This window comes from Henckelia pumila, unplaced genomic scaffold, assembly GCF_033568475.1.
Source record: "Henckelia pumila isolate YLH828 unplaced genomic scaffold, ASM3356847v2 CTG_461:::fragment_3, whole genome shotgun sequence".
In the NCBI taxonomy this organism is placed as follows: domain Eukaryota; kingdom Viridiplantae; phylum Streptophyta; class Magnoliopsida; order Lamiales; family Gesneriaceae; genus Henckelia; species Henckelia pumila.
The window spans coordinates 6,930,084-6,945,735 of NW_027331831.1; the positions used below are offsets into that span (position 1 = coordinate 6,930,084).

At 36.8% G+C, this 15,652-nt stretch overlaps 4 protein-coding genes across 5 annotated transcripts; 2 read left to right on the forward strand and 2 right to left on the reverse strand.

The window, feature by feature from the left end:
• Nucleotides 1-259: 259 nt before the first annotated feature.
• LOC140871884 (3-ketoacyl-CoA synthase 12-like) lies at nucleotides 260-2,010 on the forward strand. The gene has a single exon (XM_073274623.1). It carries the CDS (start codon nucleotides 341-343, stop codon nucleotides 1,919-1,921), a length of 1,581 nt encoding a protein of 526 aa, XP_073130724.1. The 5' UTR covers nucleotides 260-340; the 3' UTR covers nucleotides 1,922-2,010.
• Nucleotides 2,011-2,189: 179 nt separating this feature from the next.
• On the reverse strand, nucleotides 2,190-4,516 carry LOC140871886 (uncharacterized). Its single transcript, XM_073274627.1, has 3 exons — nucleotides 4,255-4,516; nucleotides 3,452-3,794; nucleotides 2,190-2,421 (listed from the first exon to the last, which is right to left on the reverse strand). The coding sequence occupies exons 1-3, from the start codon at nucleotides 4,413-4,415 to the stop codon at nucleotides 2,356-2,358; spliced, it is 570 nt and encodes a 189-aa protein (XP_073130728.1). The 5' UTR covers nucleotides 4,416-4,516; the 3' UTR covers nucleotides 2,190-2,355.
• Nucleotides 4,517-4,585: 69 nt separating this feature from the next.
• On the forward strand, nucleotides 4,586-12,653 carry LOC140871885 (eukaryotic translation initiation factor 2A). Of its 2 annotated transcripts, XM_073274625.1 has the most exons (13): nucleotides 4,587-4,736; nucleotides 5,150-5,563; nucleotides 5,646-5,832; nucleotides 6,323-6,557; nucleotides 6,659-6,727; nucleotides 7,171-7,272; nucleotides 7,373-7,413; nucleotides 8,825-8,958; nucleotides 9,611-9,674; nucleotides 9,753-9,849; nucleotides 9,934-10,055; nucleotides 12,049-12,071; nucleotides 12,152-12,653. In XM_073274625.1, exons 2-13 carry the CDS (start codon nucleotides 5,169-5,171, stop codon nucleotides 12,246-12,248), a joined length of 1,566 nt encoding a protein of 521 aa, XP_073130726.1. In that variant the 5' UTR covers nucleotides 4,587-4,736; nucleotides 5,150-5,168; the 3' UTR covers nucleotides 12,249-12,653. The 2 variants fall into 2 exon arrangements, with proteins under 2 accessions (XP_073130727.1, XP_073130726.1); XM_073274626.1 differs by lacking the exons at nucleotides 12,049-12,071; nucleotides 12,152-12,653 and adding an exon at nucleotides 11,320-12,042 and having other exon boundaries at nucleotides 4,586-4,736.
• Nucleotides 12,654-12,962: 309 nt separating this feature from the next.
• Nucleotides 12,963-15,447, reverse strand: LOC140872167 (putative pentatricopeptide repeat-containing protein At3g23330). Its single transcript, XM_073274950.1, has one exon. The coding sequence runs from the start codon at nucleotides 15,035-15,037 to the stop codon at nucleotides 13,277-13,279; it is 1,761 nt and encodes a 586-aa protein (XP_073131051.1). The 5' UTR covers nucleotides 15,038-15,447; the 3' UTR covers nucleotides 12,963-13,276.
• Between the last annotated feature and the right edge of the window lie 205 nt (nucleotides 15,448-15,652).

Genomic DNA, 15,652 nt, shown 5'->3' on the forward strand with positions numbered 1-15,652 from the left:
AAAAAGAAAAAAATTGTAAGTCCATATAAAACAATTATAAAAAATTTAAGGAAAATGTTACATTAAACGAAGAATTACACGTTGGGTTACACAATATACATAAAATTACAAAATTATCCATCCACTTTATTTGAAAAAACTCTTTCCAAAATACATTAAGGATAGTTATGTAATTTTAAGTACAATGTGTAACCTTTCGTGTACATGTATCATTACCCAAAATTTAATTCAACCGATATAGGAAATCAGATTGCTCAAGTTCATGTATACAATCGTCCATATATGCAACCTCAAAAACTTAATCTAACTGATGTAGGACATCTAACAATAACCACGTCCCATGCAAAACCACACAATTCACTTGTTAATCAGAACTAAAATTCAACCACTATTCGTACCACCAACCTTGGACTCTACTGCCTTTTTTCAGTTAAAAAAAAAAAAAAGGCTCGGGACACACACACACACACGCACACACACATGTGTAGGTGTGTGTTTATGTGTATATATAGATAGATGTTACCACTCGCATATACTAATAGAAAAGAGAATGGAAGCACTGATGATAAGCTTGAGCATTTTTTCTCTTCTGGTTTTCCTTTTCATTCTGTACGAGCTTGCTGCTCAAACAAGAGATCAATGTTGCTACCTTCTGCATTTCGAGTGCCACAAACCTTCAAATGACAGAAAAATCAGCACAAAATTCTGCGGCGACATCATTACTCGAAACAAAAAACTTGGCCTCCAAGAGCACCAGTTCCTCTTGCGTGCCATTGTGAATTCAGGGATAGGAGAAGACACTTACGGCCCAAGAAACATCATCGAGGGACGAGAAAATTCCCCGACTCTTCGTGATGGGATTCTTGAGATGGATGAGTTCTTCATCCAGACACTAGACCAGCTGTTTCAGAAGACGAATGTTTCGCCACGAGAAATCGACCTACTTGTCGTGAACGTAGCTTTACTTGCTCCAATCCCTTCTCTGACATCGAGAATCATAAACCGTTATAAAATGAGGCATGATGTAAAAACTTTCAATCTCACCGGCATGGGATGCAGTGCAAGCCTCATTTCCATCAATCTTGTGGAGAACTTTTTCAAGTCAAAAAAGAATGCTTTCGCTGTTGTGGTGACTTCTGAGTCCATAGCTCCAAACTGGTATTCTGGGAAAGACAAGTCGATGATTCTCACCAACTGCTTGTTCCGCTGCGGAGGAAGCTCAATTCTCCTGACAAACAACAGAGCTTTTAAAGATCGAGCAAAAATGAGGTTGAACTGCCTGGTTCGTACTCATTTGGGAGCTAGTGATGAAGCACACACCTGCTGCATGCAAAAGGAGGATGATCAAGGGACACTTGGATTTTTTCTTGGTAAGAACCTCCCGAAGGTTGCGGCTCGGGCTTTTACCAAGAATATAGCGGTATTAGCACCAAAAGTTATGCCATTAACAGAGCTTATCAGGTATGCAGCATTGAAATATATGAAAAGAGCAGCCGTTCTGAATCTTAAAGCCGGAATAGATCATTTCTGTATACATCCCGGCGGGACGGCTGTGATCGAAGAAATTAGGAAGGGTTTGGGGCTAACTGATAATGATGTGGAGCCATCTAAAATGACGCTTCATCGATTTGGAAACACGTCAGCAAGCAGCCTCTGGTATGTGTTGGGGTACATGGAGGCAAACAAGAGGTTAAGGAAAGGGGACAAAGTTTGGATGATCAGTTTTGGTTCTGGTTTCAAGTGCAATAGTTGTGTGTGGGAAGTTGTTCAGGATTTGGCGGATGGAAATGTGTGGGAGGATACAATTGCTGGCTACCCTCTAAAGACCACAGCCAATCCTTACATGCAGCAATATGGTTGGATCTATCAAGAGAAACCTGAGTCATACAAAGGTGAAGAACCCAAGAATTGCAGTGTCTGAAGACAAACATGTATTGGGGGTAAAATGGAGTGTTTTGATGTTCTGTGGGGATTAAAACTAGCAGTTACAAATAAGATATTTGCTTCCATGTCCTCAATCAAAGGAAGGAAATGATATTAGTTGAATCCAGTATCAACATTAATATCTGCTCATGAAGACTCCTAAGTGATGGTGTTCATCCAAGTATGTCCACAACATATTGACAACATAATGACTCTAGAATATTCCTCCCAAATAAGAATCATTATATCTAACCATAACATGGATTATAACGCCACAAAGTAACATTGCACAAGTAAAAGTGAAAAGATACATAATCTCGGTCACATAGATCACAACCTTTCAGCAGGCTCCTCTCAAGTATCAGCAGAAAAGAAAATATATAATTTTTTAAATCCTCCATCTAGCTTAAACTGACCAACGTAATAATATTGCTACTCATCTATCACAAAAACAACATTGCTCTTCTTTCCAAAATAATGTGTTGTATGATCTACCACCTGCACAGAACAAAAAGACATAATTAGTCATTACCGTGAGCGGGTGTTTCCAAACAGTGGCATGAAGAAAAAACTCAGTAAGTTCTAGCAAGTGTCAATACTAGGTTAATAACCTGTCAAACATTGGTTTATCTCTTTAAACATGCTGAATAATTAACAAGATTACTATAACTAAAAGCCGGAAAATCAGATTGGTCAGTATAATGAAAATTTTTAAAAACCCCCCAAGTGTATCTGCATCACATCTATAAAATGGCTGACTTCCAGGGAAGCAAAGATACGGATTCCAAGCCAACTTGAAAGTATACACAAAACCCTTTTTAACCAAAAGAAATTAGAGAAAATGATTCCAATTGAAAATGAGGAACAAGCCTAGGATAGTTACAAGATAAAGATAAAATAGAAGCATCAAGCATCTTATGTGGATCTGACTATGTTTGAGCTTCAGCCAATGTGAAGCTCTATAACTTCAAACAATGGCATTGCTAAATATTCTCACAAACAACAGTACCCCAGAGGAACTTATAATGTTGTCTGCCAGAAGGCCCAGAACACTAAAACTCGAATCAGAGATAGCAATTCAGTGATAAGAATCTAAGCGAATGAATTTAAATTTGATGATCAGATTAATAGATTGATAATAATAATTTCAATGTATTAGTCAGAAAATTTTGGATAATCTAAAATTAGTACCTTTGTCAACTTAACTCAAGGCAGCCTTATGTAGCAGAATGTTTCAGTTTATTTTTTCCATAATAGTTCCTCAGAGCAAAATCAATGTTTCCAAAAAACTGACAGGTGATCAAGTAAATGAATTGCGATAATACGTTCTTTGAGCACGAGCACTGTTGATAATTTTTTCATGCCTTATGGTCCATCAATCCTAGTTTTTATTGTTAAATTAACTTACCTTTACAGAATACTGTCCCCATTTATACAACTTTCGAAACAACTTAAGAAAGTTAGCACTAACAATGTCAAACAAGAATCAGTAATTACAGCACTGGAGTTAAAAGCAAGAAATGCTCACATTTGTATTGCTCAATTCCAGATTATAGAAGTCCATTGTTTTGTGCAGGAATAATGGGCCAGCATGCCATGTACCCTTATTAAGCTTCAAAAACTTGGGACCTGATATTTTAAAAACTCGCACATCATCGACAGCAGGAGGGACATAGAAATGACCACAACGTGATTGCAAAATGTCTGCTCCAACGACGCCCTTGATTTCACCTGGACCAACAAGAGATGGCTTTGCAACTCCAAGATACCATGAATGACCACCAATTGAACCAAGGCACTGGGTCACTCCGGCGTGGTGTGTAATCGAGGAAAATTTTAGAGGCCTGTCTTCTAGATGCATGATATACAGCCTGGTAAAAATGCAACAAATGATATTTAACCATCATTTATACCAAAGTGTATAATTTAGTAGGCCAAGCAGAACTAGAGCAAAGAAAAAAACTAGAAGAAGTTGACTAGAATCAAAAGCAGCACATCATTCGACATGAATTAACGGCTGACTTATACAGCAAAGTTGCATGGCTTATATTCGCAAGAACAAATCTTTAGACAAAGGTGAACAAAATATTACTCAATAAAAATCAGATAATCTCATCATAATCAATAACAGCAAAATCACAAATGAACAAGAAATCCGCAATCACATAATTTGATACCGTCCCACATGAAATCCAAACACTTTCAGCAAATTTAACTCACTTCAGTAACGACATTACCCGTTTCCCAATTGAATGTAGTTTAGATATCAAAACTCTAATTTCTAAAGTGACGATGTAATATAAATAAAGTCATAATCTAGTTCGGGAAGACCTCGGTATCCCACGGGAGAGGTCGAGCTGCGCGTCTTGGGGTCCGAACTCGTCGCCGTCCGGCAAGGCTTCGACCACTTGCCCGAATTCATGGAAGGACTCCGGAGTTGCTTCGATGGGATTCAGCTTAATCTCCTTCAAGTCGTTCGAGGTTGTCGCCATGCCGAGAAAATGGACGCAGCAACGGTGCTTCTACCACCATTGCCACACAAATCCTTTTTACATGATGGGTTTTTTTTTTTAATTAATTATTTTAAAAATAAAAAAAATGTAATTTCTGATTTTATATATTTAAGAATTATTTTTAATTGAAAATAAGTAATTGGATTAATTAATTAACATCCTATAAAGGAGAAACGAGAATTCCTCTCCCTCCCTATTCTTCTGGGCTGCTTCATTCCTGGAAACCCTAACCCCGTTGATATTGGCCGTCCAGTTCAACGGTGCGAAGCTATCAGGACGGCGAGCTTGTCTTCGTAGGCGGTAAATGCGTTATATATTGTAAATTGATGCATTATATGCTATTCGTCATCTGAAGTCTGCAAGATAAGTTTTTGAGCTCGTGCACTTTTTGATTTTAAGTCATGAAGGATTTGGAAAATCAGATGTATGAAATGAGAACAGACTAATGGGTTGTTCAGACTTGGTTCAGATGAATTGAGCTCTGAAAGTTTTCTTATTTTTGGATTAAATTTGTTATGCTTGAGCTGTTTGTAGTTTTAATCAGCTGTAGACTGAATTTGGATTTATTTAGTGTGAAGTGCATTGATGTATTATTCAATTACCTAAGGTTAACGAAGTATTTTGAAATTCGATCACGAAATAGGCATTAGAAATATTAGTAAGATATCCAGAGGGTTTTTCAATTATGAATAGTTAATCGCCATATATTGCAGAGAATTGTATTTACTCCTTATGGAAGTTGCCGACCATTCAAAGGCATTAGACATATTAGTAAGAGATCCAGAGGGTTTTTCAATTTGGAATGGACCTCCATTTATCAATGGGCAACCTAGCATCAAGCATGATAAAGTGTTGTGCACCAGTTCAAAGTTCAGTGAGGATGGATCAAAACTCACGGTTATGCGATCAGACTCTCTTATCAGCATATACGATTGCAAAAGCATGAAAGAGATAAGATCTTTGCAAGTCCCGAACGTTGTTGCTTCCAGCATATCTCCACGTGGAACTTATCTTCAGACCTTTCAGAAAGCTACGTCGCCACAGGATAAGAACTTGATTGTGTGGAAGATAGATACTGGTGAATCAATTTATCAGATGTTCCAGAAGAACATGACAAAGGCAACATGGTAATTCATATAGTATGAACTATCTTACAATTTGACTAGGGGAAGATTGAATGGTTGCTCATTTGGTACTTGGTTTTATCAGGCCCTCTATTTGCTTCAGCTCTGACGAAGCTGTTGCATCTCGTTTGGCAACAAATGAAGTTCAATTCTTTGACCCTACTGATTTCTCTAAGGGGATTATTCATCGGGTTAGAGTGCCTGGAATAGCTGCATTTGAACTTTCTAGGACTCCTGGATTGTATGTGGCAGCATTTGTTCCAGAATCAAAGGTTTTCATTTTATGACTTCTGACTCTTAATCAGAGTAAACCAGTTGATTGCTTTTGTCCATTTTTATATTTTTATATTCTTTTAGTTAATTCCTTCGATGTTGAACTGGTGTATGCAATGCTTTTTGTGTGTAGCACCTGAATTTCATGGACTAAATAGTCATTTATGCTTTGTATTTCACTTTCATGTTTTAAAAATCGAAGCACAAGTTCCTTGAAGGAATTCCTTAGCATAAACTTTGATGAACTGTAGTTTTTAGGGTGCTATTTGTGGTGAATCCTTTAGAGGATGCTGTCCAAATTGCTGATGATTAAGTAGTTAAAGGGTTATCAGTGCTCACAAGCATGGGAAGATTGTGAATTTTGAAGGACACAATGGATTATAGTGCTTTTTTTAATTTATTGTTTAATGTTTAATTATAACATTCCAGGGTAGCACACATTTTAGTGATGAAGGTAGCACACATCTTAGCTGCTTACTGTTTCTGCAGGGAATGCCAGCCAATATACAAATATTTACTTGTGCGAAGGAGGTACAAAATCAACCTGTCGCTCGACGAAGTTTTTTCAGATGCTCATCAGTGCAACTGAACTGGAACTGTGGTTCCACTGGGCTTTTAGTAGTTGTGCAGTCAGATGTTGATAAAACCAATCAGAGTTACTATGGAGAATCAAAGTTGAGTTATTTGACGACAGATGGAACTCATGAAGGACTAGTGCCACTTCGTATGTTTCATCTATGTCTTTACATTCTTTGGCCAGAAAATTCAAAGAGCCATATATTCTTGTTCTAGTATAGCTCATATTTGGCATCAATTAATTGTCAGGCAAGGAAGGCCCTGTGCATGATGTTCAATGGTCATATACTGGTAATGAGTTTGCAGTTGTATATGGATGTATCCTTATTCTTCTTTGGCTGGATTGAACTTGTGTTTTCCCCTTGCGGAGAAGAGGAAGCAACACAAAAAGAGTTAAGTGATGACATTTACTTTTGGTTATTGACTTGTCCCTTGTGAGATTACATTAATTTTCCTTTTTTCCCATCCTTCTTGTGTGCTTATGGTCTTGAACTAATATAAAGCCAGACAAATTGCAGAAGCAAGGCACTGAAAATACCATCCTTATAGAAGTGCAATGCCACTATAGTTTCACAAATTCCATATGCTTCCCAGACATGTGAAATGGTTGCTAGCTATTGCAGGGTATAGCCCTGCCCTCAATTAACAACAAAGAAGTAAACTGGGATTTGTAAATATGTTTGCAGTAAGTTCTAAGAAATCTAGCAAATCAAGCACGGATTTCTATATTAGAAATTTTCACTTTCTTGACTAAAGTTCAGTTATGCCTGCAATGGCAACTATATTTGACAAGAAATGCAATCCTTTACTGGAGCTGGGTACCGGCCCTTACAATACTATCAGATGGAATCCAAAGGGAAAGCGTATCCTTAATTAATAAATGGTATTCATTTTCACTTACTGCTCTCTATTTTCCTAAATCAATATTTCCTTTTCTCATGTTCCCTTAAAACTTGTATATAGTTGTATGTCTGGCAGGCTTTGGGAATTTACCTGGTGATATGGTATGCTCTTTCAGTGATTTTCTTTTTTCATTGTTTGATGAGATCTCTTGAAATTCTACCTCGTCTTTTCATCCTTCTGCTGTTTTGAAGTTACCAGAATTCTGTTCTGATACCTTATATATATATATATATGTGTGTGTGTGTGTGTGTATATATATAAAACTCAGTTTTCAAAATCGAATATGCACAACTATTATGTCGTAGTACTTAACTGATTCTGTTATTTATTTATTTTATTTTTTTGAATTAGTTTCATCTCTGGCAGTGTAACTGAACACCAGATCATGATGGTGAGCATACCATACTTGATTATTGTGTAAGGTTACACTTGGTTGAAATAATAGATATGCTAGCAATAAGTTATGCTATTATAATTAAAATGACTGGATAAAACGAGGAATAGTTATAGATAAATGATATTATGTAGGTTTGGCTGAAAAGAGATAATGATTAAAAGATTGAATTATTTCTTTATTCTTCTAGTATTATATATAATATCATGTTTGGTTTTGCCAACTGAGATTGAGATTGAAATTATAATTTGAAGATATTATTTACATAAGATATTCAACTTAAGCATATTTCTTTCATAAATTCCACTTTCACTGTGCATTTTCTTCTGTAGCTTCACCAACTTCTCCAATTTCCCCTTCAATCTTCCTCTTTCTTACTAATATTTAAGGTAAATACTCTATTTCCAAAAATAAACACTCATTTACAACAAAGAAATAAATGATTATCAATTCAGAAAAGAAAGAAGGGGACTGCCAAAGTGGAAGCATGGACTGGGTTATAGTTGTGGTGATAGGGGTTGTGGTAGGTTACATTTGATTTGAAGATTTTGCAGATTATATAGTAGTTTAGATGTGAAATTATTAGGTACATGAAGATATATCCTAGTTGTCACCTTAGCTACCTTCACCACCTATGCTAGCTGGGTTGCTGCAGTCGCCAGCTTGGAAATTTGAGGATTATAAATGTCATTTCCTAGTTCCTACCTGAACTTAGAAGTCTAACAGTAAATCCTGGTGAGGTTGGGTTAGGTAATGAAAATTATAGCTAACATTGACCAAGTGGGTGCAGTTGGTGGACCTATATATAAAGATTGTGCAGTTCCTCAAAGACCTTGGCTATGAAATCTTTAATATAATTTTTTTTATAATATGACCCTTGGTGCACCCTCAGCCTTATGTGATGCGTTTTTAGGTTTTCCCTACTTGCCAAAATGCTGATTTTTGGATGCAAATTTTAGCTGCAACAGTATGTTTTGTTAAGTTATAGTTTTCCATGAAACTATTCAGTTGTTCGTAAATGCTTCCATTCTAAAGCTTTCCATGTAACTGTTCCTGATTTCTTTTACTTATACTGTTTCCTGTGTTTTATGATCAAGCCAATTGAATTTCCTGTTCAGGCTTTTTGGGATTATTCGGAAAAGAAGAGGTTGGGAACTACAAAAGCTGAATTATCAGTGACAAGTGAATGGTCTCCAGATGGACGGTTTTTTATGACTGCCACAACAGCTCCAAGGCTACAGGTTGACAATGGGTATGGTTCTAGTTTTGCTATTCTTCTTCTATTCCTTCATATGTTTTAGTAACTGAATATAAGTTTCTTCAAAGAACATCTGTAGTTAAAAGCTTACATTGGCAAACTTGGCATTTCTGTTACGAGCCACTGAATTCGATTAATATATGTCCTCAATTTAGTTATGACTTTCACATGTGAATGATTGTAAACATGTAGCATATGGTTCTCATGCTATTTTGTTTTATCAGTCATGAAATAGACAAAGAAACACTCTAACATGGCAATCGGTGATGACCAGTCAAAGTTGACATTTTTTTATTTGTTATGTTACTGCATTGGGTACAACTAAAACTGCATGCCAAAATCTTTCGAGTATTAATGTACTCATCTATCACCATTGAAGCATTTGCAATACAAATATACTTATTTTCCTCAGAAAGCTATAACCTTGGGCCACATATTTGAAAGTCAACTACTCTAGCAATCAGTTTGGAGTTGCCACATTTAGAATGTAGGTGTTTGGGATGATTTTGTCTTTATCTGTATTGGATTAACCATTAGATTGTAGGTATCAGGTCTAGATGGTTTTTGTGAGTGTTATTTACGTGCATTTAACTTTAAAAAAAAATCCTTAATCTGTACGTTTCTCCATTACATTGTTTTTTTGAAGCATCAAAATCTTTCACCACAATGGATCATTGTATTTCAAGAGGATGTTTGACAAGCTATTCCAGGTAAGCACCTTTCACAGCTGCCCTGCATTGAAATTAAATACCCTGTCATCTCACATGTTGTGCTCTATATCAACACAGGCAGAGTGGAAACCAGAGTCTCCTGATAAATTCGGTGACATTGCAGAAACTTTGAAGGCTCTTGATTCTTTGAAAATGGAAGACACGGCAAAACAAGGTTTTTCATTTTAATCATGCTACACAATACTGCATATTTTGTGTTTTTAATGAAACATTTGTGTTGATATGTGATTGCTCTCAGGACAAGGTTCAAAAGCAGGTCAGGCGTCCTCAAGACCTTCTGCTGCTGCCAACCCTCCCGTACATAAGCCCGCTGCTTATCGCCCACCTCATGCTAAAGCTGCGGCTGCAGTTCAAGCTGAGGTACTGCTTGTTTCAATTTTAGGAAAAATATAATTTACTACCGTGCTAATCAACTAAAGACCACCAAGCATACTGGAGATCACTGAAAGGTTGACGAAAGTTCCCAAATACGCAGACCCATTCAGTAAATGGGATCTTTATGGATGGATAGAAAATGGTGGTTACACTACACCCATCAACCCATGTTTCAGCTTCTCCTATTTTATATTTAACTTTTAATTTGTTGCACAAGCACAACCTGTGTACGTGCGCACATAGGTAAAATTGCATACATGCACATACTCATGTATATGCATGCATGCATGAATACAACATAAATAAACATACCATAGATCTAGATCATGTTGTGTGTTGTATGTATATGCACATGGCATATGTACTTATCATGTAGCGGTATTGATGCACTGCCTTCTATACATGCAAATTACCTACGATACATATGACACTGATACAATCCATGTAGTTACATGGAGTATTAATGTGTGTATATTTCTAATCTGCATCATGTAATGACAACTATATATGCACATTCAAGCAACTTATATGTAACTGTGTACTCACATTTACAAGAATTATGTATATCCACAAACAGATGAATAATCAAAAAGACAAAATCACCTACAAACATGCATGCGCTTGCGCGCCTTATACATGCTGTTAGTAAACACGTGGAATAAATTTAATAATTATGTGAGCTCGCATATATTCGATAAATGTGGACACAGCGGGGTAATACACAGAAGAGTGCATGTGGGGAGGAAGCCTTCTGATTTTGGGGCTCAGGGTTGGTGATGGTGGAGATGGAGTATTTTTGTAACTTAATAATACTAAAATCGAAATGAGTGATTGGGTGACCTATTGAAAGTTTGAAACCAAATAAATACATTGGTCCAAATGTCCACATAACACCCATGAAATTAATTGGTTCACTTAAACAGATTTATTGCTGGTGTTTTTGGTTGGGTTCTTGGCTACTAGTGAAAATTCCTAGCTATGGATCACTCCTATGCAAGACAAAGATCTCACAGTGGAGTACTGGTTGGTTTGTGGAATTACATGAATTTAAGACTGTAATCACGAGGTACAGCTAATATCAAGTTCCATAAAGCTTCAGTTTGGAGAGGAACGTCTTTTCCAGGAAAATTAATTAATTTCGTATGGAGTTGAGTCTCTTGTTGGAGTGTTTATTTGTGTTTTAGTCTAATGAAATAGCTGGAAAAATAATAATAACTCAAGAAATTCGTCTATATGATTTTTTCCACAGATGTTAGGGATGCATTTGAATGGACTTGCAATAGAAATCCAGGACTAATCAAGTTACCGATTTCCACCAATTGAGCATCATAGTCCGTAGACTTGGATTTGCGTTTTGGCTACGACCTTGACAATATGATCGACAGAGTCCCGTTTAAATCTGGATAGACTTGGATTTGCGTTTTTGCTACGACCTTGACAATATCATCGACAGAGTTCCGTTTAAATCTGGATATAGTCTACCAACACTGAAATTATTCCTTTCTGTATTCAACATTTACGGTGTTTCTGCATTGCATACCTTTACTTCTAGGAGTATTAGTTTACTCAGTATTATTTTTTGAGTAAACTCACAATAAATTCGGAGAGCTGGAAATTGTCTTATCTCAGAAGTTTTTTCAAGTTTGGGAAAATATCACTGGGTATTATCCTTCAATATCATTTGAGAATTTACAAGTCTGCAGCCAACATGTTCTCCTTTGCTAATGTCTTGGCCTCTTTGGACAGTACATACAATCTCTTGTTTATGATTGTTGTACTAGCGATTTTTGGCTTCGGTTGATTGCTGCAACTGACTTTGAACTACTTACTGTTTTTTGTTTATCAATCCTCCGAAGTAATAATACGTACATGACCTCTTTATGGCCCGAATTCCCAGATTTGGTAATTAGAATGTATGCATGCGAATTTTTGTTTGTCATTATATTTAAAACTGATTTAAGTATTTTCTTTGATGCAGCTGTTTGGAGGAACCCCTTCTGGGTAAGTCCCCGTGGAATTTTTTTTTCTATCTTGGGAAGCCTTTAGATTTATTGCTGAATATCCTCTGTTTGTCAACTTAGGGAGATGAGCAAGAATGCATTGAAAAACAAGAAGAAGAGAGAAAAACAAAAAGACAAGAAAGCTACAGAAGGTGCCAGTGGGAAACCTGACCGATAGCCTATCAGAAGCCAAGGTGAAAGTAGTTTCGACGAACGAGTCATCGAAGGCGAAGCATTCTTACTTTTTTGTTCTAATTTATCATGACCTGAGGTACTTGGATCAAACCAGATGACTTGTGCCTCAACGGGGAGGCATTTAAGAAGTTTGTTTTCTACACTTGAGTAGAGGCAATAAAAGTGTGTTGGGTATTCTGTTTCTTGATTTCTTCGAAATTTTAAACATATTAGCTTCAGACGGGACATGCCTATTCTCTCAGATTTTGGGTTGTATACAAAATGTAACAACTAAACTCATATTTGATGGGGCTTGGTTGAAGGAAAAGGCAAGACAAACGATGTAAAGGTAACGGTGGACTTTATAGTCTCGGTTTCTCTGGAATGTATTACATCGATTTTGGTATTATGTCGCGGGATTTTGTTTTTAATGTATTATGATATTTTGACAAATGAAATTTTGTTTTGATTTTTTTGATAATTTAAAAATTATAAACATGTAAACCAAGCTTGTCATGTTCGAGTCCTCCCCCGTCTCCTGTATGTAATAAAAAAAAAAATCTGATCATCGATCGATTAGTGTGTAAAACATTTACCACACGATTTTCTGTAATATGAGCTATTGGACTAACAAGTGATAAATTACATGTCTGTTTAGTTGAACTGCCACCTGCCCTTTTATGTTTCTAGCTTGCTGCATGCCGTAGAGATATGAGGATTGAGGAGCTAAAGTCTTTCAATTGCATCAGAGTATGTCACCACGAGAAATTCGCTGATCTCTACATTTCAAAATAGCAACCGATTTCCGGATTTTGGTTGTACCAAAAAACTTGGTGGCTAGTCTTTTTCATGGAGGGGATATGCGACAAATTAAAAAGAAACCACCTCATATCTATTTCCTTGGAAGCAGAGGGAGGAATGCCTAAACATTGAAAACTCGTACTGCAGTCTCTATCCCCTAATATGCAACGAACCTCAGCATCTGAACTTGACTCGCCACCTGCTCCGGAAAGCTTAACTTTTGCTCTACGTCTAGATCCAAGATTGGCCGGGACATTTTTTAACCTCCCTTTCATGCATCAAATTCCTTAACTGAGCGGCCTCGTCCCAAACATGGTTGGCTGAAAAAGTATTTGATAACAAATGATAAGGATCACCTTCATGGGGCTCCAGCTCAAACAGTTTCTTCGAAACCCAATTAGCCATCTCAGCGTTTTTATGAATCCAGCAAGACGATAAATATGCTTTCCAAACTTCCTGCAAATGAGAAATTCCTGTGTGATAAACAAAATCTTTAATCTCTTTCAAGTGACCCCCTCGGCCCAGGAGATCTACCATGCAAGCAAAATGTTCAATCTCAGGCTGAATATGGAAGACTTCTATCATCATTCTGAAATACTTGCAACCTTCTACTATCAAACCCGCATGGCTGCATGCTGTAAGAAGTCCTACAAAACTCACTGCATTAGGCTGAATCCCCTCACTTTGCATCAACTCGAAAAGCTGAATAGCTTCTCTTCCCCACCCATGGTTGGCAAAACTTTGTATCATTACACTCCATAGCACAATGTTCTGAGTTTGAGTTTCTCTGAAAACTGAGCAAGAATCGTTCAATTTTCCACATTTTGCATACATGTCAATCAAAGATGAACACAAGATGATGTCGTTTCCATGTCCTAATTCGTATGTACGAGCATGAATCTGCTGGCCAAGCTCCAATAGGGCAGTTTCAGCACAGACAGTAAGAATGGTAGTGAGAGTAGACAAATCTACCTCAAGTTGCCCATGAACGATGGAGCTAAAGCACACCAAGGCATTTTTAATCATACCACGTTGAACGTATCCAGCAATCATTGTACTCCAAGAAACGGTTTGAGCCTTTTTATCATCATGAAAGCCCTCAGAACATCTACTCTGCAATTCACCAAAAACCACAGAAGCCTTCTCCATTTCCCTGCACTTACAGTACATATCAATAAGTGAAGTGGTGGCATATGAATCTTCATTTATTCCAATCCGAAGTATACGACAGTGAATCTGTCTACCCAGTTTCAAGTTCTTTAATGAAGATGCCAAAATCAATGATATAGAAAAGGTGACTTTATCAAAATTGGGTCCAACTCTAGCCATCTCATAGAGAAGTTCCAATGCATCTCCCGCAAAACCATTTTGTAAAAGTCCATTAAGGATAGTGTTCCAACTCGAAACACTCTTGAAAGGCAATCTCTTGAAAAAATCAAGAGATTCCTCCATCTCACAATTGCTTAAATGAGCAGACATCACTATGTTCCAAGAAATGGGATCTTTATCGTCCATCAGTTCAAAGAATTTTTTTACACAAGCAAACCTACCAAACTTAGCATAAAGATCAAGAATTGCATTGTTCAAAGGGAGGTCCACGTCAATCAAATTTCTGATTATCCAACCGTGGATCGCTTTCCCCATTCGGACCCCATTATCACCAACACATACACAACACTTGATAACACTAGACAAAGTGAAGATATTGGGAGAAACAATTCCCTCTATCTGCATGTCATTGAAGTGTTCCAGAGCAGCCCTGTGATACCCATATCGAGATAATTCAGATATGAGAATAGTCCAGGTTCTAACATCTCTCTCAGGAATTTCGTCGAACAACTTCGTGGCGGACTCAATGTGGGCATCTTTCAAATAAAGGCGCAAGAGATAGTTGCCATGATGCATCATCTGAAGACAGCCATTTTTTACGAGGTTGGAGTGGAAGATATCTGCACATGTTTTTATTCGAGAGGGAAACAAAATCTTTTTCATCCAATTTTTGTTTGATTCTTGTACTTCTAATTAACAAATAATTTAGGAACTGTTAAAATTTTAAAATGACAATGTTAACATTGATATTTGGAAACTACGGTCATGATATGAAACACCGAAATGAAAAAAATTCAGAAATTGAATTAACTTTCAAATTTAATAAGTAAGGAATGTAAATCTGAACTTCAAATACAGACACGAAGTAACTCCATAATTTCATAAGTCGAGTTTGATTCAAAATCGAGCTATGAGTAGTATGATAATCCAGCTCGATTTGATTCACATGAACTCTATTTTCTAAAATGTAAATTGTGAGTGGAAGAGAGCAATTTTATGATTGAAATACGGATGGATTGGGGCACAGACCCAGTTGTACATTGTTGATTCTGAAATTCGTTTGCGAAAGAACCGGACTTTTGACGGACGAACTCTTTTTTATGTGCTGAGTTTATTAAAATGTATATTTCTAAATCACGTTAATTAAAAAAAATTGGAAAGGATTGACAAAATTAAATTAACTTTAGGGAAAACTGTAGATTTGGTTTTGTAATTTTGTGATTTGATTTTATATGTTATCAAATTATAGTTTTGGTCATGTAACTTTTATTTTTGGTA

What these genes read in the sequence shown, in the direction of transcription:
- LOC140871884 (XM_073274623.1), top strand. Translation starts at nt 341, where the DNA reads ATGCAAAACCACACAATTCACTTGTTAATCAGAACTAAAATTCAACCA.
- LOC140871886 (XM_073274627.1), bottom strand. Translation starts at nt 4,415, where the DNA reads ATGGCGACAACCTCGAACGACTTGAAGGAGATTAAGCTGAATCCCATC. An exon ending in CTCTCCCGTGGGATACCGAG is followed by an intron (nt 3,795 to 4,254) that starts GTCTTCCCGAAC and finishes CATTTTTACCAG; the next exon opens with GCTGTATATCATGCATCTAG. An exon ending in TGGAATTGAGCAATACAAAT is followed by an intron (nt 2,422 to 3,451) that starts GTGAGCATTTCT and finishes TGTTCTGTGCAG; the next exon opens with GTGGTAGATCATACAACACA.
- LOC140872167 (XM_073274950.1), bottom strand. Translation starts at nt 15,037, where the DNA reads ATGAAAAAGATTTTGTTTCCCTCTCGAATAAAAACATGTGCAGATATC.
- LOC140871885 (XM_073274625.1), top strand. Translation starts at nt 5,169, where the DNA reads ATGGAAGTTGCCGACCATTCAAAGGCATTAGACATATTAGTAAGAGAT. An exon ending in AACATGACAAAGGCAACATG is followed by an intron (nt 5,564 to 5,645) that starts GTAATTCATATA and finishes TGGTTTTATCAG; the next exon opens with GCCCTCTATTTGCTTCAGCT. An exon ending in ATGGAATCCAAAGGGAAAGC is followed by an intron (nt 7,273 to 7,372) that starts GTATCCTTAATT and finishes ACTTGTATATAG; the next exon opens with TTGTATGTCTGGCAGGCTTT.